We start from the raw sequence: 25,671 nt of genomic DNA on the forward strand, positions 1-25,671 counted from the left end.
AGAAGAGGTTGATGGTCTCTTTTTTCTTTACCTTCTCCTTAAATTGAATTTACTGTTAGAGTATTTCTCTTTTCAAAATGACTAGCTCATTTTTGCCTAAGAATCATATTATTGGTCCGCCATGCAGCTTCGACTAAAATAGAAAAAGTAGGAAAAGGTAAGTTTTCCAAATGCAACCTATATTCATCAAACATACCTTAGATGCAGACTTTGATTAGCTCTTTCTCATTATAGGAATCTTGTACGTCCATTATCCTTTCTCTGAAGCGTTGGTTGTATTCCATGAGATCTTCCCTAAAATTCTAATGCTCTCTTCCCAAGTCAACAAGAGTAACTTTTTCTTAGGTAGAGAAGAACTTTTCCCTAAACATCCTGCACATTTGAACCTATGATTACACAGAACCGAGAATGAGATTGACATATAGCCCTTTTGGATAAGGGACTTGGAGAATTCCTTTAACTTCAAATCATCGTCTAATCTTACTTCAAGGGTTTTCACAAACTTCATGACATGTTCTTAAGCGTCACTAGTCTTGCCATTGAATTGCTTAAATTTTAGGTTGGTGTAATCCTTGAGATATGGCTTGGCAGTTATGCTAGCAGAATATGGCAACTTAAGATTAAACTTTAAAAAGTTAAAACTCTTATTCTTCTAATCGAGTAACTTTTCTAGCTCTTCATTTGTGACAAAGCTCTTAGTAGAGGTTGAAGGAGTTGTTGTAGTAAGATTGCCAACAAACAAAGGATTAGTGGTATTAAGGAGTGAGTCAGTCATGCTTTATACATTTCCTCTATTTTCGTTCATATTGTTGACTACATTAGCGACATTTTCACCATTATGGGGTGGCATGGGTTGAGGTTGAGAAGTTGTGGCAATTGAGGATACAACTTGGCGATGGTCTCTATCATTCGCTTATTATTTTCCTCTAGCACTTGCATCATTTTTTAAGAAGCTTGAAGCATTTTCATGAGCTCTTGGACATAAGTAGGGACGAGCGTTTCTTGGCTGTTAAGAGAACTCTCCATATCTTCTGAAAAAGGAATTTTTCAACAACTTTTTCACTTATTACAATCACTCTTCTCTAATATAGTTGCCAAAATGTAAAGGGTTTTTTTAATACAGAAAGATGACGTATTGCAATAAGTGAAGCGGAATGCACTAGAGGTGGCAAAGAGGAAGACTGGAGTCGTTCTTGAAGCGTAAATACTTTGGTGGCAAGCTTTGAAGAATAAGAAAAGGTACAGAAAATGGTGGAGTACAGTGGATGGAAAAGGCTGAGTAGAGAGAATAGTTGGAAAAGCTTTGAAAGTATTTTAAGAAAAATCTCTGTTGAATTTCTTAATTGTTTCTAATTGCCCTCAACTTCCAAGGCTCTCATATTTATACTGAATAGGAGCACTTTCTTAGGAGTAGTTAAGAGAACACGTTCAATTATGGGAAAATGTTCTTGTCATGGAAGAACACGTTAAAGAACGACTTATGGGATATTAAGAGAATGATCATGTAGTAGGGTAATCGGCGTACGTTTTTGGTAGTGGAGTAGTGACACTTGATAGTGCGCCATGTGCACTGTATTGGAAGAAAGAAAGAAAGAAAGAGATAAAGCACATCTATTTCAAGAAAAAGTTAAGAAGAAGTCTTCTTAACTATCTTTATATTTGAGCCACCAAGCAAACTCTCTAAAATATCCCAAACGTGAAGATAATCTATAAACCCTACCACTCGCTCTGAGTTGCTTTTATTTCTTTGTATAAAATAGTTGCTCCACACTTGTTCCTAAAACGTTTCACGCTTGTTCCTATTTTATAGCACAATACTTCAAAAAATAATAATTAATCAAAATTGATATTTATAGCTGCCTCATGTGAACGTTTTTTTTCTTCCGACTTTGTGAGAGGTAGTTCATTATTCTTTTACCAAATTGGGTTTGGGATTGTAGAGATTGTAGCCATGCTTTTTGCATTCAAGAAATAACTAACAATTACTATAAACTATAGCTTTTCTTGGATAAAATACAAGTATGAAGTGTCATACTTATCATTGGAGATTATTTCAGCGGCTTAGTTCTTATGGGTATTGCTAATTTGTATGACAAAAGACTAGAAAAGGTTGAGAGGGACAAAATAATGACAAGGTTTTATAAGAAATTGTGTTTCTTAATTGAAAAGTTCTCAAAATTTTCACCTAATTCTGCAGAAAGAGTAGAAGTTTATATATATGCATGATGCTTCTAGAGCTGCTCTCGCTGTTATATTATAAAATGGATACTATTAACATTGAACAGGCACAATACACATGTATTGTAGGTGGTAATTATGTGGTAAAAACCAAAAAAACACTCCCAAGAAATTTACGGACAAATATCAGCAAACACCACCAGTTACAAATCAGCATTGAGCTGTTTTCAGATATGAAGAGGTGTATGTCATCTCAAACCATCTGGTATTGGATTTTCATCATCGCATGAGACCTCATCCAGCATGTCAAGAAATCCCTTCCTAGCAGTCCTTTGAACTGCAGAGGCATTATAACGAAGTCCAAAAGTTGACACTGCTTCAAACTTTGTCCATAACTCTTTCTTCAGAGTACTCTCACCAGGACGTTTGCCTGCCTGCATTGTGCTCTCAGGTTCTTTCCACATTGGAGTACTTTGTACGAGTGCCAAGTTGTTGCAAGTATTTTCTGCAGAAACAAGAGAATTTGATGTTCAATTTACTGCTGAAGAAAAAACATCAGTGAGTTAATTTAATTAATCATAAATATAACAAAAAGTACCTTCGTTAAACGCTTTGTTTTGCTGGACACCATCTGTAACATCATTTCCTTTTGTCAAAGGCAATTCCGTTTGTTGATTTAAAGCACATGGGATATGCAAGTGGTGATCAGAGGCAACATTGTCCATGGATTTCTCATCTGGTGGCTCCAACAAGATGCAACTTTTAGGAGGTGAGAACAACCACGTTGGTGAGGATTCCAGCTCTTTCTTCCCAATTTCTGATTTGTAAGTTTGTTTTATGCCCAGTAGTTCTGGATACTTCAAAGTCAGATCCGCAGTAGCTTCACTGCCAGAGGATTCAGAAAAAGCACTGTTGCTAATTCCAACAGGAAACGGGGTAGACTTGCGCACTCCATAGTCGCCTCTATGCGAGGACTTATGAATCGGTTCAAGCAGCACACAAGATTTAGGAGGCGACATTTTTAAGCATGGAGTCATGACAAGCATAGAATGGTTTCTTCTTGATAACACTGGTGAAGAAACAAACCCACACTTCAATGTCTTCTCTGTTTCAGCCACAAAAGGATCAGAAGGCTTAATCGGCGTTGGCTTTACGGCAACACCTTCAAGCAAATCGTCATTTTCATCCCTAGGAATGTTGAGAAAAGATGGCAGCTCAACAGTAGATTTGGAAGCAATCCTTTCAAATACTGATTTAGACGAATCACGCCTCTTGGAAGACAAAGCTTTTGACATAGGAAGAGGTGTAAGCAGAAACAGCTGTCTACCTCCCTCAACATTGCAGTCAGCAACACGCCAAGAAACAAGGGGAGAAGGAGATATTAACGAGTCCAATGTGGTTTCTTCTGGACTCCCAACATCAAAGCATTCCTTTTCATTTACATTTACAAAAGGAACAGTTTCACTTTCCAAACGTTGTCCAGGCTGATCTTTGTAGTCCCCAGCAGAAGGACTCGAAAGCACCTTTTGAAATCTGGGAACCCACCGCTGCAATTATAGAACACGAAAATCCATGTTATTCCTGCAACAAATATATATATATATATTCAAATTCAAGCGATATATACTTAAGAAAATTAAACTAAAAGATTAACCTTTAAAGAGGAAAGCATCTCGGACAAGACATTCGTGAAAGATTCGATTTCTTTTCTCCCATTTCCGCTTGTTGCCTTAAGCTTAAAAGCTTCCGCAACAAGTTCATCAATCTGCCATTGCAAAACATAGATTGGTGTATATCAGTTTAGGTACAAATTTATTGAAAAGCTTATAACAGGTAAGTAAGCAACTCGTATTCTCAGGGGAAAAAAGATAATGCAGCAATTAGATTGCAAAATCTAAGGAATCCATCTAACACATACAAAAAATTAAATAAAATAAGTAATAAAATGAAAAAGTAAAACCTTGATAAACTCGGATAATTTTACATGTAATTTTAGCATATCTCCTCAGGAACCAAACAGAAGCTAAACCCTAAACAACAACATTGAATCATAACTGGGTACCGAAAAGAAAAACTTAAAATTTTAGTTTTGGTCATACCTGGCGGAGGAGAGAGGAAAGATCGGATTGAACGAGAAGGAGGCGATCGAGGGAGTCGTGCTTTTGAATCTTGTCTTCGTCGACCATTTTCTTCTTCGGAATCTCCGATTTGGAGAAACTCCTTGTACTATTGTTATTCGATACATCTCTCAGCGGTTTCCTCACGGATTTCGCTTTCCATTCCGTTCTCCTCATCCTTTCCTTTTTCTTTTTTTTATTTGTGGTAATTTCCAATCTAGAATTTTCCCCTTTCTTTCTCCCTCTAGATTTTTTGCCGTTTGCTTTTTGAATTTTTGATCTGACTCTCTGTAGGGCGGGCTATTTACTTTTATGTTTTTTAGGATCCGAATGTTGAGACGATGGGCCGGGTTGAAGAGAACAAAACAGACCGAAGTTAATGTATGGCTAGCTCATGACAATACATCTTATTCACAAAATAGACAAAAATAAATAAAATAAAATAATTATTAAATAATTTGGTAGATAATGAAATAAAATAGTAATAGTTATTATAATTTATTATAGTTTGGGTAGTAAAAATAACTTTAGAATAAGAAAGAAATAGAAAATAAAAAGATAAAAATATTTATTATTATATATTATTTTTTTCTTTTTTAAATATTAATAATTTATATTTGATTTAAAATATTAATAATTTATAGTTTAAATATTAATATTTTATTCATAATTTAATCATTAAAATTTTAAAATATAAATATTTTATATATAATTTAAATATTATTATGATTAAAATATTAATGCTTTTAATTAATTTTTTAATTCAAAATATTTTATAATATATAATGAAAAACATAAACTTTTTATTATAATAAGATTTTTTCTCTTTTTGCATTTTTCATTTTTTAATTCATATTTTCACTTAATAAGGTAGAAATTAATATTTTTAAAATATTAATATTTTATTTATAATTTAAATATATTATAATAAAAATATTAAAATATTAATTTTATAAGTTTAAGTTTGTAATTTTAAAAAATAAAGACATTTTAATCCAAAATGTATGGATTCTATTTCCATTGGTATGAAATAGCTAATAACATGATGGCACGTTTAGTTCATGGAATAGAATAGTTATTACATGAGAATAGAATATAATAGGTATTAGGTAGTTTGGTATGACGAATGGAAGTACTTGGTTGGTAACAATAACTTTAGAATAAGAAAGCAATAAAAAAATAAAAAAATAAAATTACCCTTTAGTATATATAATGATTATTTTATTTTATTTTATTTTTAAATATTAATATTTTATTTATAATAATCATTAACGTTATAAAATGTTAATATTTTATTTATAATTTAAATGTTATTATGATTATTTATTTTTAAATTATTTTATTTTTAAACATTAATAAAGCATAATTTATTTAAAATATTAAAATTTGATAGTTTAAATATTAATATTTTATTTATACTTTAATCATTAATATTAAATGTTATTATGATTATTTATTTTTAATTTATTTTATTTTTCAAATGTTAATAATTTATTTTTTATTTATAATATTAATAATTTATCATTTAAATATTAATATTTTATTTATAAATTAATTATTAATTTTTTAAATATTTATATTTTATTTATAAATTAAATTTTATTATGATTATTTATTTTTATTTAATATTATCTTTTAAATATTAATAATTTATATTCTTTTAAATATTAATAATTGATTATTTAAGTATTAATATTTTATTTATAATTTAATCATTAGTATTATAAAATACTACTATTTTATTTATAATTTAAATGTTATTATGATTTTTTATTTTATTTTTTAAATATTAATAATTTATAATTGATTTAAAATATTAATAATTGGTAATTTAATTTATAATTTAAATATTATTATGATTAAAATATTAATACTTTTAATTAATTTTTAATTCAAAATATTTTATAATATATAATTAATAACTTAACCTTTTTATTATAATAAGATTTATTTTTCTCTCTTTGCATTTTTCATTTTTTAATTTAAATTTCACTTAAAATTTTAAAAATTAATATTTTAAAATATTAAATTTTTATTTATAATTTAAATATATTTTAATTAAAATTTGAAAATATTAATAATTTTTAAATTTTAATTTAAAGTATTAATTTTATAAATTTAAGTGTGTAATTTTTAAAAATAAATAAGGACATTTTAGTTCAAAATGTTTGAATTTTATTCCCATGGGTGTGGAATACCTAATACCATGGGAGAAGGTGGTATTTGCTATTCCAAGCTTTTGCCAAATTTTGAATAGCCATTCGTTCCACAAAAGCAAACCAAATAAGGAGATAAAATTTTGTAAGGAATAGAGGGGGAATGGCTAACCAAACACGACCTGAGGGAAGTAGTATTAGTTATTCCAAGATTTTGCCAAGCTTTAGAATGAATATTTCTTCCTCCAAAAACAAACCAAATAGGAGACAAAATTTTTTAAGCCATTCCTCTAACCAAACAGGCCATAAAGGTCTTAAGGTGAGTTTAATTTTCAACCAAGTGACTCGATAAAAAACTGAATTACAAGGCATTATCCCTTCCATAGTTAATAAAAGGATGAATGATCTCTAACAACAGTTGAATAACTTTAAATGTTTAAAGTTAAATATTTAAAAGAGTTAATTTTTTATTAAAATTAAAACAGTGAGGTCTTTTTATATTAAAGTTAAAGAAAAAAGAACAAATAAGAAAAGAAAATTCATAAGTAGATATTATAAATTAAAAAATAATTGTAATGACCCACTCACACGACTGTTATCGATACACAAGTCATATAAACAAGCCTACACAACCAACTAGCCTTCTAAGCATTTTATTTCACCTATATTTTCTTCTCCTCACATTGTCATTACTACTCCAATTAATTTTGTCAACCATCAAAATCATTGTCTCATCCATAATCCACATCGAAATAATGATAACCAAGTAATAGTTCAAAGTGTTTCGATAAACACAACTCCACATTTTTAATTTATAATATTTAAAGGTCTTAGTCTCAAAATAGTTTCAAACACATTACTTCTTACAATTTAAAAACGACTCGACAACTGGACAACGGAGTGACACAAAGAAAACTAGGAGATGCCATTACCTACCTAGTTGAAAAAGGATTCCTCGCAAACGATGTCTCCAACTATTTATTTATCTGCACATTAAATAACATGGGTGACTTTAACAAATTCAGTGATCATTGGCTCCGTGAATAGGCAAGGAGGGGAAACAAACATAAAGGTGGAATATTTTTAAATCTAGGAATAAGTGGTGGAAATATAATCAATTAACTGTGAGATTTTTATGCCTTACAAGTCTTAAAAAATATCAATTCATAAGTAAAAGCACATATGGTAATGGTTATAATTAGCATGCTAGAAAATCTTTTAACTTCAATATCCTTCCAACAGTAAATCTAATGGCAAGTATAAAATGAGAAATCTTAAACATAAAATACAAAATAACCAGTTGTCAATGAATACGTAAATTTCACTTGCCATTTGAAAACTAAATTCAAGAATTAATGCCATGCTTTGTTTAATAAAAATTCATAAGTGAGCATAAACATCGGATAGGTTTAGTACAACCCTTAGTCTTACTCTTTCATGTCAATAACATCAATCACCTACTCATAGAAACTACCCATATCACCAAATATAAATCGAGGCTTTAGGGTCCCCTCTTTAATCAAGTATCTGTAGACACCCATTCAAAATCAATCAAAAATATAAATAATAAAAAAAAGGAAAGAGAAGAAAACAGGGGGAAGATTGAGTGTGTACTCAGCCCCCCTCTCCGGTAAGTCATTACGGGCACTTAAATCCCCTGAAAAGTAGCCGAATTTTGGGGAATAGTTACCTTCGGCAATTAGCCCCATTTATGCTCGAGCCTTGTGAAATCATGCTTAGAAGAGCATAATTTTATCACTGGATTGTCGAAATTTTTGGACAATCCAGCTCTTAAAAGGAGGCCGATAGTGGGGAGAAAAGGGAAGGCTTTTTGGGTAGTTGAAATGAGAGAAATGATAGGTGTTTGCTACCGGTGCAAAAGAGAGAGAGAGATCGGTAAAAAGGGAGAGTGGGAGAATGAGTAGAGTTTGGAACCTAAAACTATGGTGAGAGAGAGCCGAAGAAGAAGTAGAAAAGTGGAAGCTTTTTAGAGAAATGGGGGTTGGTTTTAGAAGGGAAAGAGGAAGAAGAAAAGTTAAAAAAAAAAATCAGTTTATATAATTAGAATGAGAGCTTTCAAACGACGTCACATTGGTTGGAGAGGGCTTTTTCTTTTCTCCCAAGCGGTGCAGCAAGAGCAGACTTACCTTCATTGCACCATATAATGCGTTTCACGAGGCTTAGGCACCTGGAAGTGGAGCAGACCGGTGCTGCCCCCTTGGAGCTTACTTGAAAAATCAGCTTTTGGACATTTGGTTGGAGCCCATCAAACTAAAGGTCTTTGGGCTTGTTTTGGCCCGTTAGGTAATGGACCTTTTCCTTAAATGTTGATTGGACTTATTCTTGGGCTTGGCAATTTTTGATTTGCATGTTTATGATTTTTCCCTTTGTTTAGAAATTATGCAATATTTTCCATTTTATTAATATATTTACACATATGTGTTATAAGCACAAGATAGAACTTTGAAATATTATGAGTCATAAAAAATAGACCAAGTAAGATAATAATAATAAAACATATAACCACATAGGAAGGAATTAAATAAATAGAAGAGAAAATATATCTAATAAGAATAAATTAATTATATAATAAATAAAAAATACATGATGTAAATATAATTATTATAAAAATGAAATGATTCTTTTGAGTAATCCGATGATAGAATTTTACATAAAAGGGTAAAGAGTTGCCTCTTTCGAGTGAATTTTCTTAAGTGCGGAGTTCGAGACAAATTTTTACCGAAATGTTGGGATAAGTCCAAACTCCATACTCCAATATTCATTAACTTAAATAATCGTTGTTAAAAAATAATATATATTTTAAAAATAAATTTACATGAAGTTCGAGATGAATTCTCACCGAAGCGTCGAGATGAATTCGAATTCTATACTCTAATACCCATTAACTCAAATAATCATTGTAAAAAATAATATACATTAAAAAAATCATAAATAATAATAAATATATAAATAAAGTAATAAATCACCTTAAATTATTAAACATATTATTGTGTGAGTAATGAACCAACTAAATTAATAAATGCATTCATATAGATATCATCTTTTTATCCTGTCACAGCATACCACATTTATTTTGTTGTTACAGTGAGAATTCCGATGATGGGATTCCCTCGAAGAGCTCGTAGAAACAAGTTCTTTTGAGGACATCCCTAGGTGAGGAAAACTTTGAGACTTCACCAAAGAGTTGAGATGGTTTACGGATGATTTTCCAATAAAAGATTGTCACTATCATTATTTAAAATTGAATAAATCATGACATCATTTTTACGATTGCATCACGTGCATTCGTGAAACTAAATAAAAGACTCAATCAACTGACATAATAAAAAATTAATTAATAACTAAGGATTAAGGAAACATAAAAATAAAATCAAGGGTAGGCTGCAATAGGATAACTTAAGATTAAATGGTACCGTTCGTGGAACGGGCGCCACGGAGGTGCTAACCCTTCTCCGTGCGTAACTGCACTCCCGAACCCAACTCTAAAAAATGTAGATCAGCTCTTGTTCTTTTGACAGACCTAAAATCAATTTAGGACTTCGTTGATTAATATCGGGTTAATAGGTGACCAATCACACCTAAATAAAAACAGATTGGTGGCGACTCCAAGATATTTAGATTTTCACCCACGTCTAGCGGACGGGTTCCCGGACCCGCACGTTACGATAGTATCTATAATCAATAATCACTACTTTGTCCATAAAGACCACACTTAACCTTGCGTGGTAATAGGTCCTACCTCCGAGTGTCTCAATCATGTTAAAATAAAAATTGTCCCAATTTACTATATTTGCAAAACATGATAGATCAAAAATAGTGTAATCATAAATCAAATGTTATGCATAATTTATCTCAAGGCATGGCGTAACTATCAAATCAGCATTCTAAGTGAAAATCGACAATTTAACATTAAATCCATGAATCAAGTGAAGACCATTGGCCTAAACACCACACAAGCTTGCAAGGCATGATTTTGAAATGAAAAGCTCATCAAAGGTTTGTTTCCTCGTATTCAAAAACATGTAATTGTATACATATATATAATATATAGAAAACGGATTAAAATCCTTGTCATAATCACAAACAACTTAGGGTTTTCTATCAGCTCATACTTACCACAATTTCGTTCAACCATCAAGTATAACATATATATATATATTTCTAGGAATATAGTTTTAAAATTTAACGCCTATTTACCTCAATTGGTGGGATTTTTTACCAATATTACTAATAATCCCTTTGTAGTTTTATTTAATTCCACTAAATGATTTTCAACAATCTCTTTTCCTTTAACCCATTGCAATAAAGTACATTAAATTAATTACACAAGCTTAGCATTTCCTTGCAACCTATAGCTAATTATCATAAGTAGCCAAGTAATAAACCCTCTTCAACTTACCTCATGGGCAGCTTAATTCATCCAAGGCATAGTTCTTGTCATAAAAATTGGGAAACAAATGAAAATAAAATAATGCAAGTAAGAACATTAAGAAGTCTAAGGCGTGGTATCACTGTTCTTAAGAATAATTTTAGCCCCTTCGAAGTATAAAACATGGTGCAAAAGGACTGTAGCGGTTATCCTCCTAGATTCAACAAACCCTTCCTTATAGTTTGCACAAACTAGTAAGGGATGGCAAGAACAGCAGAAAGAAAGAACCTAGCTAGGAAGGAAATAAATCAGAGAAGACTTAAAAGAAGATAAGAGGCTTTTGTGTGTTGTAAGTGAAGTAGGGAGGTTGTATTTATGGACAAGAAATGAAGTGAACGTTGCATCAAATAAGGTGAACGTTGCATCAAATCATGGAGTTGAGAGAAACTTGGTCAGCATGTATACTTAGTCAGGTGTAGGTTGTACCAAAATCAGGAGAGTCATCAGCATGTTAGAGTACTTGGTCAAATAGACATTGGAGAGTCATCAACATGTAGAGTTTGAATTCGATTCAATCAAAGGCTAAGAAAATGTAGTACCTCATACTTTGAGGTGGTGGCTAATAATGCTTATTGGTTGCTAATTGAGGTTGATTACCAAGAAAAAGGAGTAATTCAGAAGTGAACTTGTGAAACCTCGACCTTTATAGACACGTAACTAGAAGTAAACGTGATAAAATGGACTAGGGGTAATTTCATCATTTTCTTTAGTGAGCCCCTAGAAGTATGCTTCCAAACATTATTAAGGCTTAAGTAGGCCTAAGGCACAAATGAATGATGAAAATAAGGATAAGATGACGAAGGAAATAAAAATAATGATGATTTCCAAGGTAAGGGCAAAATGGTCATTTTGCATCTCGGGTCTAAATTTTTAAGTTTTTGTGAACTTGAGTACTTCAAAACCATTATGGACTTTATCTCGCACAAAAAAAAGTAAAAAAATTGCATAAAGGATTGGAGGAAGACAAGCCACCATGTTAAGGGCATTTTGGTAAATTACATGAAAAATGGGATAAACTTTAGATACAAATATCTAAAGCTCCAGCAATTTCCAGTAGCTTCCAACCATTTCTTCTTCCCTTCCCATCTCACGTTTCTTCATCTCCATGGGAGCCTCCCACAAAGCTTTCATAGCTCTCTCAATTAACTTCAATTTTCGTGCTTTTGAGCACTTTTTCATAAAACCTGTTATGCTCTTTCACTTTCTCACCTTAAAACCCTTAAAAAGTCTTACTTATATCTTCCTCTCACTAACTGAACATATAGAGAAAGAGTGAGTGATTTTCCTTATTAGGTTGAAGAATTTTGAATGAGAATTCAACTTCAAGGACTATCAGGGTGAGTATAAGTTAGGGTTAAATTTCTTTAGTTGTCGATAATGGCTAACAATGGGGTTTGTGAGTGTTTTATTGTTGAGGTTGTTTATTCACTCTTAGGGTGACTAGAGTGGTGTAAATAACTAGCCACTTAATGGCAATTGGAAACTAGTTAGGAATAACTAGTAGAACTTGATTTAGGAAAGAGCTTTTGGAATTATATTAATGCCAATTTGGGTTGGTGGTGATATTGTGTGTGTATACGTTCCAACAAGGCCTCACATGTCCATTTGGAGCATTAGTTGAGGCTAGAGTCAAGCAAAATAATCAACAAGACCGATGAGTGAACTTGCATCAAAGTGTTATTGGAAAATACGTATGTGTTGGGATGAAGCATTTAAATGATTTTACTTGGTTTTCATTAAATTATGCATGGGAACAAGCCCTTGATAAAATGTTTTGATGTTGTGAAAATGTGAAATATGTAAAAAGATAAATCCATGTGCTCTTATATTATGTTGGTATGTATATATATGAATATTTGTTGTGCATTGAAGAATAATGTTGTTTGATAATGATGACCCAGCTATGTGCGATGTGAGAATGCACATGAGCTGATGATGACCCGGCTATGTGCGAGTAGGGAGTGCGTATAAGCCAATGATGACCCGACTATGTGCGAGTAAGGAGTGCGCATAAGCCGATGATGACCCGATTATGTGTAAGTAAGGAGTGCGCATAAGCCGATGATTATGACTCGGCTATGACGATGAATGAAGTGGGGTGATGTACGTGTTTATGTATGTTTATATATGTATATGTGAAAGAAAGTTTATGATTATAATAAGTGATTGAAATGAATACTGAGAAACTGATTATTGTCAATGTGTTCACTTTGATGTGCAATATGGAAGGAATGGATTTTGTGGCATGTGAAAATCCCTTAATTTGTCATCTGCCCTGAATCTTGCTGCATTCTCACTGTAGCGAGAAACTGTCGAGTGGTGGGGGCACAAACCAGCCCTGTTTCTCACTACAACAAAAAAGAATTCTCGCTGCAGCGAGAAACTCTCGGGTATATCCAAAATTCTGGTGCACTGCTTCCATTTTGACAACAATTTTGACCACCTTCCAATTAGAACTGGGCAAAGTGGTAAACATTAAAGTTGTAGCCCTTCTTCCCATATTTTTAATGGTCTAAAAATTAGGTCAATTGAACTTCTATAGTGGGAGATATGCAAGAAAAAATGAAACATATGCAAACTAAGACTGTTTCTCGCTGCAGCTAGAAACTTGCTGCCATGCTTGATTTTGACATATTTTTCACCCATTTAACTTCATGGATTGATCATGGGTTTTTGCAACACTATAAGGTTATTAATCAAAGTTTGAAATGAGGGGTTTTTAGTAAGAAATTAAATCAATTGCATTATTTTTGAAACAAGTGCATCATGATTTCTAAATTCTTCCTATCGATTGTTTGTTCCCTTCTTATGTTCACTCACTGATCTTAATACTTACGTTTTTAAACTTAATGTTTTCATATTCGAAGATAGGTGGGACCTAGATTGAGTGTCCACGTATGCTCATCCTCTCGGTAGGTACTATGGCATCTCAGTAGCTGTACCTTTACCCACGATCACTCCGCTGACGGTCAAGAGTATGTTCACGTATATGTAATATAATCCGCTAGAATCCATGTTATAAGTCAAATATGTAAATTTGATTACTGATGCCACTATGAGTTGGCAAACGGGTGACATTATTTTGACAAAATAAAATGGTGAGTATTGGGTCACTATAGAATGTTACTGAAATATTTTTTGTTGAGAATTACAGTATGTGATTTTAGAAATGATGGTTGGGATTAATGATCAGGATTGTATAAATAGGCTTACTTAGGCTTGGTGGGCTATGCCCATTGGGCCCATGCGGCGATCATAGCTCGAAATTTGGGCTGTGACAAAAAACTTATAAACAAAATTAAAGCCAAGGCACAAAAATTTCACTTGGGCCTAGCCCACATGTATACTCGTGCGTAGGGGAGGGGAAATTTGAATTTTCTCTAGGCTTATCTATCAAGCCCGGCTCTACAATATGTTTATTATGCCATTCTTACATAAGAATGTATGTTTGCTTACTTGGGTACCTCGAAAATTATTAAAGGACGACAATGTACCAAATGGTACAATTAAGTTGAATTAAGCCTCGAACTAGTCCAAATAGAGATTTTAAGATGAAATTTAGAATTTTAAAACCCCAGAATGACTTAAAATGATGATTCGGAGTTCGAGGATCGATTTGGAGTTAAATTGGAATTTTCATGACTTAGGGGCAAAATGGTCATTTTGCCACCCGAGGTTAAGATGTGAGTGTTGGATGAAATTTTTGACTAAGATTGATCATTTGGAGTATAATTTGAGTTTGAGAAGTGAAGAATTTTAATTTTGACGTTTTTTCCAAGATAAGGGTAAAATAGTAATTTTGCCATCCCAAGGGTAAAATTGTAATTTTACACCACCCAACACTTGTCCAGCACATGAATTTCACCCATTATTATCATGGATAATTGAAGGATTTTATGTGGTGGAGAAAGAAAGATTAATAGTTAAGAATTTAAAAATGGACCAATGGTAAGGTGACAAGTGTCAAGCTTTTATTTCTTTATTATTTTCCTTATAAATTAGCACAAAACCAGCCCATTTCTCTTCATTATGGTCGGCGTCACCAAGGAGAAGCAAGAAAAAGGAAGAACAAAACCCTAGGTGGAAAAATTCAAGGGAAAAATGTGAAAATTCAAGGAAACAAGTGAAAAAAAGGTAAGATTTTTCAATTTAAGCTTGAGATCTCTCTATCTTAAGCCTTTTGTCTTATTTTTCATGGTTGAATCACATGAAATCATGATGAATCCCTTGCTAACCGAATACTTAGAGGGAGGTTTTGATGCTTGATTTGGTTAGATTTTAATGTATTTTAGTGTTTTTAATTAGTTAGTAATGTGTAGCATGAAAAGCCAACAGGAAAAATTCACTTCCTCCCATCACCCATCATTGGCCGAATCGTCCATGTAGAGTGTGGATGGTGGATTTGATTTTATTTCAAGTGAATTGGTTAGGAAATGATGAATTACGGTAAGAAAATCAAGTAGGAAAAATCATAGTGTTGATGCACCCACCATGACCGAAATTTCCAAGAGAAAATGTGAGGATGATTTTGCCACATTTCAAGTTATTTAAATTGTGTTTAATGATTTGGAGAATTGGAAGAGAAATGGAATTGTTTGGAATTGAATTGGACGTATTGGCTAATTAATCGGGTGATAGATCGAATTAGGTCAATACCGTTTTATTTAGGTACACAATTGAATTTGTGTAGAACACCGTGTTTAGATGATAATCCGAACAATTTGCATTCCATTTCATGCATCCATATAGTTTTATAACGGTTTAGCACCAATGTGGTAAATTGCTTGATTGTGCATTATGTCTAGGTGGTCAATCCTCCAATAAGGGTAAAAAAATTGTACCCGATGATCGATAGTCAGAGTACTCTAAAAAAATTCGACACCCGAAATAGTGAGTAACCTTATCATCATCTTGATTATCTAAAGTGAATTTTAATTCATTTTTGTGATTTTATGGAAAATGAATTTAAATGGTAAATCTTTATGTTTTATAAGCAAAAATGTGATTAAATTAAATGATTTTATAAAATTATCTTGAAATTGAATGATGGTTTTGAAAATTGAGTAATTAGAGACTAATTGCTGTGTTATAAATCATGGTTTGAATTGAATGGCTTATGACAATATTGGCATGAATGGTTGAATTCGTAAATGTGCTGAAAATGTATGAACTGTTGATTTGCCTTGAGAGGCTGTAAAATAAAATAATTACCATGTCATGCTATGGCAAATTTTATTGTATGATGGGTTTAGCTTCTGCAGTGGGCGAGTTTTGTGAACCAACCTATTAGAGGGACACGGAATCCTGTTATATACGTACCTCGGTCAGAGAGGCGCATAGGGTAACTCCCGAGGTAAAACTTTAGAGTTCACTTCACGCCAAACCACCACATGAGGGTGAACTCAGCCAACGCCAAGGAATGGTTATGTTTTCAAAATAAAAACATGATTTATGCGTACATTACTTTTTAACAGCCTTGGCGGACTCGGTTGGGATAGCCCCCGGTCAAGGTATCCCTAACAACTGAGTATGAGAATGATTTTGGCACGAGCCAAACTTTTCAGGAAATCATAAGCCTTGTTGTTTATTTGGGTGAAATGAATCTATTTTATCTTATTAAAACGAGTTCGAAATGCTGTGAATCATTTTTATGCTAATCTATTTTATCTATCTCCATTTACTCGGCTTTAGATATTTTAGATGATATTTGTTTACTCACTGGGATTATATAATCTCACCACCCTCCTTTCCACCTATTTCAGGCTCAAGATAGTCGGTAGATAGCTCATTTCGTTAAGGGCTATAATTGGCTTTACTTCCTCAAAAATCGTAGGTTCACAGCCTTCGTTCACCTTTGTCATTTGGGGGCCCACGTGTCATTGTAAATTAAATTACATACCTTGACTATCTATATTACAGTGTATGAATTTATTTCGCTTTTACGCAACAAAAATTTCTTACAGATAACTCTATAAAAATTATTTTATAAGAAAATGAAATATTTTTTTGAATATTTTTATTATATTCAAATAGTCATAATTTCACCTTAAATGAATGTTTTAGACATCTAAACTTATTTTTAATTATGAAATATGTATCTTTCACTCGTATACTATATTTTTATATGGATTTTGAAATTTTCAGAAAAAATGATCAAAATACCCCTGTGAGACGAAAATTATTTTCTTTATTGTTTGGGTTTGAAAATAGCTTATAATCTTTCAAAATATGATATTATCAACTGTTGCTCGTAGGGGAGATAAGAAGACTGATATTAAAGCCTTGCGGGGTTTCAGTTGGCATGCTGGGTAATGAATGTCTATCGGAACATCGCGACGGTTGTCACAGGCTCGAGGAGAGTACCGGGTCGTGACATATCTCAATCTCATGTGCACGCGAGCCCACTTCTTTTTCTTCTTTACAAGAAATCTATAATGTGTTCGCTTATTTAAAGCACTGGCACTTTTATGTACCTTAGCAATGTGGGATGCTTGAATCTTATGAAATACACTAGTTTTCCAACAATCCCCCATATATTTCATAAGTTTTTATAGGAAGTCTTTATTGGGTCAAATTTCATTTAAATGTAATGCATCGTGACTGGTGCTTTTTAAGTTATGAATCGCCCCTAGAAAGAATAAAACATAAGTCACAGAATTTTGGTGAAGTTTGTACCTTAAATGAACCAAAATTCTTTATGTGAAATATAGTTTTCATCAATCACATTATACCCCCATAATTTCTACTGTTAAACCCGGTTTATGTGAATAGGCCATGCGCGTGCCTAGTTATTCATAAGTGTTATAAAGATTTTATCATGATTTTTATAGGAGTGGCCCCACCTCACACTTATATAGGTGATTCCATCAAGTGTTTATTGTAGTTTAATACACTACCCATAAGAGATATGAAATTCATTAAGAGTTTAACTCAATCTATCTTGCATTGTAGTCTTGCATTTTTCATACACCATAGGAGGGACAATAATTTTAATAATGTATTAATGTATCAATAAATAACTTGTTATTACCTATATGAACCTAATTCATGAGATCACTAACCACATAGGTTGGGTTACTATTATTTGTTGATTTCTTCAATTGGCTTAAGTCTCATTCCCCTCGATGTAGTATTAATTAATTTTCTTCCCAAATGTTTAGTCAAAGGATCAACCAAATTCAGCTTTGACTTTACATAATTAATGTATATAATTCTATCTCTAAACATTTGCTTTACTACATCATGTCTCAAATGAATGTGTCTATTTTTACCATTGAAAATTTTGTTCTTTGCAATGGCTATTGCTTCTTGGCAATCACAATGCATAGACACAAAAGATGTTGGTTTCATTTCCAACGAAATATCTGCTAAGAGATTTTTTAACCACTCAGCCTCGTTGCCAGCCAACTCTAAAGCTATAAATTCTGACTCCATTATAGATTTAGCAATTATTGTTTGTTTGGCTTATTTCCAAGTTATAGCACCCCCATCAAAGGTGAATATATAACCACTTGTGGATTTTGTTAGTCAAATTAAACTTACTAATTCAAATTCTCTATTTACTTAAATACAAGTTTTCTTAGGTGATTTCATTTCAGCACATATCTCACATTTATTAAAGCATCCATTTTTAATACTAGAAATTAAACCAAATGATTGCATTTTCTTAATATAAAGAATGCTAATATGTCATAGTCTACCATGCCATAAATCAATAGAGTTAATCATGTAAGCAGGAGAACTATCATTTTCATTCAGAACATTGAAAATGTTAAGTACAAAGAGTCATTACGATATTGTTATATTAGAATAACACTTTTACCCCAACCTTACCTAATAAGGTCATATACACCAGGTTTGCCCTTATATTAGGAACATGAAGAACATCATTTAGAGCTAAGGTATTGCCAGATGTGAGCTTGAGAAGGACTTTCCTTTTACCAAGAACTTGAGCAGTTCGAGAATCATCAAGGTATATTATCTTTTCTCCTCCTCTTACTGGAGTATAGGAGGTAAAGACATTATTGTTTGCACAAATATACTTGGTAGCACTTAAGTCTACCACCCATTCCTTCACACTGGCCACCATATTGGCTTGTGAAATGACCGTAGCAATTACATCATCGGATTCATCTGCTTTGACCAACTTGACTCTTGGATTAGTAAGTTTGACATTTCCCTTTGCTCTATTCTTGCATTGTGCGGCATGATGTCATGGCTTTCCACAAATAAAACAACTATCCTTCTTTTTAAATGTGGGATGAGAAGCTTTGGGTTTATTGTCAAGTTTATAAGGATACCTTTGTTGACACTAGGTTCTACCTTGAATCAAATTGGCTTTAGTTGCAACTTCCTTTACTTTGGAAGCCTTAATCTCCCTCAAGTTGTGTCTTCAATGATGATGTGCACAATCAAGTCTGCAAGTGACAACTGTTTTTCCTTGTGTTTCAATTGTTGCTTGTAGCCATTCCATGATTCTGGCAGCTTTTCAATCAACAACCCAGCAAAGAACTCTTTTTGCAAGTTGATTTTTTCAACCTTCAAGTCATCTACCAGCTTGTGGTATTCATTGATCTGACTCTTGATGTCTTTATCATCTGTCATCTTCCAACGATAGAAGTTGCCAATAACGAACTTCTGTTTCCCAACATCTCCAGCAATATATTTTGCAATCATTGACTCCCATATTTGCTTTGCTTCTTTATAGGAACTGTATACATCAAACAACTTATTAGAAAGTGTGCTAATGATTGTATACCTATATATCTTATTTGCGTGCATCCATGGTTCCAACATCTTAACATCATTTGGCTTGGAATCAATTAGCACAAAAGCCACCCCATGAACATCAAGGATTGAAAAAATTCTTTCTTGCCATCTTTTGAAGTTTTTGCCATCAAAGACTTCTATTTTGGAAATATTTGGAAATGGTTTGGCATATGAAACCAAAGGCATAAGAGGAATGGTCAACAAAATGGGAGCCATGGTGGAACCATTAACGGTGGTGGTGGCAGTAGGGACAGAGGCAGCAGTACGAATAGTGGCAGCAGCATTATCAACTTGGGAATCCATTATCCTTAAGATTATTATAAAAATTGGGAAACAAATGAAAATAAAATGAAGCAAGTAAGAACACTAGGAAGTTTGAGGCGTGGTATCACTGTCCTTAAGGATAATTTTAGCCCATTCGAAGTATAAAACTCGATACAAAAAGACTGTAGCGGTTATCCTCCAAGATTCAATAAACCCTTCCTTATAAATTGCATAAACAAGTAAGGGATGACAGGAACAGTAGAAAGAAAGAACCTAATTAGGAAGGAAAAGAACCAGAAAATAAGCAAAGAAGACTTAAGAGAATATGAGAGACTTTTGTGTGTTATGAGTGAAGTAGGGAGGCTGTATTTATAGGTAGGGAATGAAGTAAATGTTGCACCAAATGAGATTAATGTTGCATCAAATCAAGGAGTTGAGAGAAACTTGGTTAACATGTCAAGTATACGTTGTAGCAAAATCAAGAAAGTTATCAGCATGGTAGAGTGCTTTGTCAGATAGATGTTGGAGAGTCATCAGCATGTAGAGTTTGAGCTTGATTCAACCAAAGGCTACGAAAACTTCAAAGAAAAATTAAAGCCAAGGAACAAAAAATTCAATTGGGTCTAGCCCACTTGTATACACGCGTGCAGAGGAGGAAATATGAATTTTCTCAAAGCCTATCCCGATCTCGTGTGCACGTGAGCTCACTTCTTTTTCTTCTTTGCAACAAGCTTATAGTATGTTTGCTTATTTAAAGCACTCACACCTTTATGTACCTTAGCAATATAAGATGTTTGAATCTTATGAAATACGCTACTTTTCCAACAATTCTAACACTTGATTAGCCCAACGTATTAAATTTGTCACAATAAGATTAAGCACTATTAATTTTTCTTGAACTTAAATTCTTTGAGGCTCAATGAAGAATTCCTTACCCAACATGAAATTTTCAACCTTAAGCTTTGATTTGGAAAACCTTAAACTTTCAGAAGAAAACTGTATATAGGCTTAAGCTGGTGCACAAATTAACCATGCAAAGCTTTTTTCCTCTTGACCAAGAACTAAGCTTCCAACTTCATCACCAGTTTCCTTTATTCTTCTTCCTTCAAGTCTCCAGCTTCAATTATGAAAATTTGAAAGTCCAATGCTCATGAAAGACTAGCTCTCTTAGTGTTGCAAATGGGCAGATTCCCCTATGTGGAATGCCTTTTCAACTTTGTTTGCTTCATTTCTCCCCATTGTTTGGCAGATTGCCCAAAGTTTGGTGGTTTGCATTTTAAATTTCTTATCCATTCCTGAATCCTTCGATTAAATTGCCTTATACATGCATTGGTTTGCAATATTTATTTATTTATTTATTTATTTGTCCCTTCTAACAAAGCCATGTGGCCATGTTTTTACATGCATAATTTTCCTTTACATAGGGCAGCCCATGTTTGTTCCTTCTTTGAATTGCATGTATATTTTGCCAAACTCTATGGCTTTAGTATAAAAGAATAGTAAATAATTAAATAGATAAATAAATAAATACTAGTTAGGTTTAACTGCTCATTAGTCCCCTAACTTTTACTAATCACAATTCTACCAATCAACTTTTTATTTCTTTGCAATTAAATCCTTCAACCATTCTTGGACTCCAATTATCTTCTGTTACTCTTCCTTTACTCATGCACAGGTAAAATATCCAATTTGCATTCCACCAAAAAATCACAATAATATTTAAATATATACATACTATTTTATACTCTATTTAGTAAAAACACATGGGCCTCACCAATACTTTATTTCTTTAAATTTTTTTCTCCCCCACTTTGATCAAACCTAACTCTTCAAAATTATCTTCCAACATTACGTCGTATTTTGTCACTTGACATAAAAATTAATATTATTTGTTTTATTATTTATTATTAAAATACTATTTTACTTCCCATGTCACCACTTTCAATTTCGCATATCTTCTTACATACGAACACCCATAATTCACCTTAATAAACAAAATAATTTTTATTAAATTATCATTCAAGGGTGGGATGTTACAATAATAATTGATTTTATATATAGACAAAAAGATATAGCGATTGGAGATTACTAGAATCATATTATTTTGATTGGAAAAAGGAGACAGTTGAGAAATAATAGCATATTGGGAATTGAGAAGTGATAAAAAAAATTAATATTTATTATGCACATAATTAAGAAAGTGAGAAAATATGTCATTTTGTTAATTATTTTGATTTTTAATGGGAAGTGAGATAAATAGTTATTTTTAATGAAAAATGAGATAAATAGTTGAGAATTAATAGAGATGTGGAAGCGAGAGAAAACAGATATTTATTAGGTATGAGAGAATAATTAAAAATTTTATTTATTATCTTAATTTTTATATATTTTTAATATAATTATATTATATTATTATTCTAAAATTGTGAGATCTATAAAAATTTGGAACTTAAAACCCCTGTTTTGGTGACTTTACCTAAAGTCGGCCTTGAATGGCCCAATACCAACAAATATCTAGAAGAACTAATTAAAGTGTTATAAAATGAAAAAAAAAACATTTTACTAAAAATTAATTAAACAAATAAGAAAAAAAATAATAATAAGATTGCATGTAAGATCTTTTAAATTTTGTAAAAATCATATTAACACACACTTACATTATGTGACACCTAATCAGGGTGACGCAAGCACCAATAATAACATTGAAAAAGAAGTTTCCCACACTGTACTGCTACTCAAGATAATTCAATATTAGAAAAATGGTTAGATTAAAAAGAGATGTTATCAGTGAAGAAATCTGGCTTCAAGTAGAAATGATAAACATGTTGCGACTTTTTACAGATGCTGATGAGATTGGGTTGGGTAATGAGTAATGATACTACAGCTTCTCTCTATTACTATTAATTGGATACTCCTATTATTTTTGATAAATTATCATCTATAGTTTTTTTTTTTTTTTCCTTTTTTCGGAATTTTGAAGGCAATTAGATAAGCTAAGGCCTTGTAAATTGTAAATGTTCTCAACCGAGGCCATACTTTGTTACTCAATTGGGTTTGGGTCTGGACTCGGGATTAAGAAACGGGCCTAAAGTCTTTAACCTATAATCCAGAAAAGAGCTTAACCACGGCCCACCTTGAACCTAGACGCAAAACCCGTCCAATTCATCCCTACAGTGTTCAAAACCAATACGACGGCCTTGTATGGTGCGTCCCCGCCACGCTCTTTCTTTTTACAGGAAAAACCTGTATCACTAAAAAAAAAACCTCCCAAGTGGCCTTTTAACCATGGCGGACCAAGTTCAATACTTCATGGAAACCCAGCTTCCGAATCACCAAAAACACTACAATTCCTTCACTTTCCCTTCACTTCTGTCTCCAAACCCACAATCAACCCCTTCTTCACTCTCTCTTTTCACCAAAGCCATCAAGTCCCAGAAGCTGTTTCTGGACTCTTTGTTGCTCAAAGCTGGAGCTCTACTCTTCAGGGGGTTCCCTGTAGAGACAGCCAAGGACTTCAACGACGTCGTGGAGGCTTTTGGCTTCGAGGAGTTACCGTACGTAGGTGGGGCTGCTCCTCGGACTAACGTTGTTGGTCGTGTTTTTACTGCTAATGAATCACCAGCCGACCAAAAGATTCCTTTTCATCATGAGATGGCTCAGGTAAGTCCCTTTCTGCTACTTGTATTCAACTTTATGGGAAATTATGGTTGATTGGATGTCAATTGAACTTGTTTAACTGTCTTGACATGCTTTGTCGCAAATTATTTGATGACAGGTTCCTGAATTCCCATCCAAATTGTTCTTCTTTTGTGAGGTAGAGCCAGGAAGTGGGGGAGAAACTCCCATAGTTCTAAGCCACATTATCTATGAGAGAATGAAAGACAAGTACCCAGAATTTGTCTGGCGGTTGGAGGAGCATGGACTAATATATACGAGGGTACTAGGCGAGGGTGATGATCCCTCATCTCCCATTGGTCGTGGGTGGAAATCCACATTCCTGACAACAGACAAGAGCGTGGCCGAGGAAAGGTTAGGGGATTTGATCATTTTTCCCAATGGATGAAATGACTTTTACTCGTACTTAAACAAAGCTTTTGTTGCTTAATTTGGAAACTAGAGATTAACAATTGTTTACAAAAACTTGTTGTAGGGCTGCCAAGCTAGGCATGAAGTTGGAATGGATTGGAGATGGAGTGAAAACGATAATGGGTCCAATACCAGCTGTTAAATATGACAAGTCAAGGCAACGCAAAATTTGGTTCAATAGCATGGTGGCTGCTTACACAGGCTGGGAAGATGAGAGGAATGATCCTGTGAAGGCAGTTACTTTTGGGGATGGGAAACCGTTGCCGGCTGATATCATTTATGACTGCCTGAAAATCCTTGAGGAGGAATGTGTTGCCATTCCTTGGAAGAAAGGAGATGTTCTACTGATAGATAATTGGGCTGTCCTTCATTCTCGAAGACCATTTGATCCACCTCGACGTGTACTAGCCTCACTCTGCAAATAGGATTGGGGAAGCCCCTATATTACTTGTTTCTCCCTGTGGCAGATGTCCACTTTGTGCCTGCAATGGGAACTAGATGCTCTACTAGCTTACCCCTTGTATAATACGCCCTATTCTGTATCTTGCAACTCTTTAACCGTTTTGGGATGTGCTACTAATGAAAACAATAAGATCAATAATTGATTAGCAGAAATTGCACCAGTTTGTGCACCAATCACCATGGTACTCAAAATATTGTACATAATTCTTCGAAGCGTCCAATCCTAGTAAAGCCCCGTGGTAGCTGCGACAACTTGCCTTCCAAATTCATTCATTTAAAAACAGAGTTGCAGGTGGTTGGCTGATCAGGCATATTTCAGGTAACGAGACTGCTGATAGTCTTGCCAAATCAGGAGTTGACAGAACTCATGATCTTTTACGTCTTTACCCCTAACTATTACAGTGGCTGTTTGAGTGTGATTCGGCTGTGGTGGCCTCCTCTTTTCCTGTTGTTTTCTATTACTGTGTTCTTGATGAGGCTCCTCAACGGTTGAGAATACATGCTGAACGTCTTTCTTCATGATAAGGCATGGACCGTCATAAGGAATGACTCAGACTGATTTGCAGAAAGAAACATCCACAACGGTTATGTTTTCTCTTCTTACTTTTCCCCGGCCTTCTTTTTGTTCCAGGGCTGAATGTGGTCTCTTGCATTGTTCTATGTACATTTGCTTGTCAATTTCTTTGTACAGATTAAGTCGCTGCTGGCCAATTTTTTGTAAGCCAACTATTGAGTCGGATTCTAGGCTGCTTCTTTGTCAGGTTCCTTCTCCTTTTGTGTAATTGGGATCAACCCTTTTGATATGAAATGAATCTATGTTTAACTTTCAAATAAAAAAATATGCTTCGCAACGAAGCCCGAGGCTCTTTTTTTTGTGAAGCCGTTTTACGTTTCATGAAAATCATCAGAGAGCGGTACGCTGTACGGCAACGGATTATACATATAGATATAATGAAAAAGGTCAAGAGTTGAACTTAATATGATTCCTGCTAACTGCTTCGAGATAAGCTCTTCTTATTTTGTATTGCTGACATGAATGGAGAAAAAACCTTCACATGGGTATATGCTCCTAGGCTCACTAACACAGATAACGTGGGCACAAAACATTCATAGCCTGCATTGCTCACACAAGTCTCAGCTTGTATTTCAAAGAGTTGAGTGTGTTTCTAGTATTCATAATAATAATAAT

The 25,671-nt window shown here is 33.4% G+C and overlaps 2 protein-coding genes across 2 annotated transcripts; one reads left to right on the forward strand and one right to left on the reverse strand.

The window, feature by feature from the left end:
* Window positions 1-2,226: 2,226 nt before the first annotated feature.
* Window positions 2,227-4,617, reverse strand: LOC18596023 (uncharacterized). The gene is made up of 4 exons (XM_018122687.2): window positions 4,278-4,617; window positions 3,833-3,943; window positions 2,777-3,725; window positions 2,227-2,683 (listed from the first exon to the last, which is right to left on the reverse strand). The coding sequence occupies exons 1-4, from the start codon at window positions 4,470-4,472 to the stop codon at window positions 2,427-2,429; spliced, it is 1,512 nt and encodes a 503-aa protein (XP_017978176.1). The 5' UTR covers window positions 4,473-4,617; the 3' UTR covers window positions 2,227-2,426.
* An 18,523-nt stretch (window positions 4,618-23,140) lies between these two features.
* On the forward strand, window positions 23,141-24,656 carry LOC18596024 (2-oxoglutarate (2OG) and Fe(II)-dependent oxygenase superfamily protein). Its single transcript, XM_007024254.3, has 3 exons — window positions 23,141-23,594; window positions 23,710-23,963; window positions 24,085-24,656. The coding sequence occupies exons 1-3, from the start codon at window positions 23,220-23,222 to the stop codon at window positions 24,443-24,445; spliced, it is 990 nt and encodes a 329-aa protein (XP_007024316.2). The 5' UTR covers window positions 23,141-23,219; the 3' UTR covers window positions 24,446-24,656.
* The last annotated feature ends 1,015 nt before the right edge of the window (window positions 24,657-25,671 follow it).

This window comes from Theobroma cacao, chromosome 6 (assembly GCF_053813885.1).
Source record: "Theobroma cacao isolate CCN51 chromosome 6, ASM5381388v1, whole genome shotgun sequence".
In the NCBI taxonomy this organism is placed as follows: Eukaryota; Viridiplantae; Streptophyta; class Magnoliopsida; order Malvales; family Malvaceae; genus Theobroma; species Theobroma cacao.

Bases quoted from the DNA above. Each gene is read 5' to 3' on its own strand.
- LOC18596023 (XM_018122687.2), bottom strand. From the start codon at position 4,472: ATGAGGAGAACGGAATGGAAAGCGAAATCCGTGAGGAAACCGCTGAGA. The intron at 3,726-3,832 runs GTTAATCTTTTA...CTATAATTGCAG, and splicing joins AGATGCTTTCCTCTTTAAAG to CGGTGGGTTCCCAGATTTCA. The intron at 2,684-2,776 runs GTACTTTTTGTT...TTGTTTCTGCAG, and splicing joins AAACAAAGCGTTTAACGAAG to AAAATACTTGCAACAACTTG.
- LOC18596024 (XM_007024254.3), top strand. From the start codon at position 23,220: ATGGCGGACCAAGTTCAATACTTCATGGAAACCCAGCTTCCGAATCAC. The intron at 23,595-23,709 runs GTAAGTCCCTTT...ATTTGATGACAG, and splicing joins TTCATCATGAGATGGCTCAG to GTTCCTGAATTCCCATCCAA. The intron at 23,964-24,084 runs GTTAGGGGATTT...AACTTGTTGTAG, and splicing joins AAGAGCGTGGCCGAGGAAAG to GGCTGCCAAGCTAGGCATGA.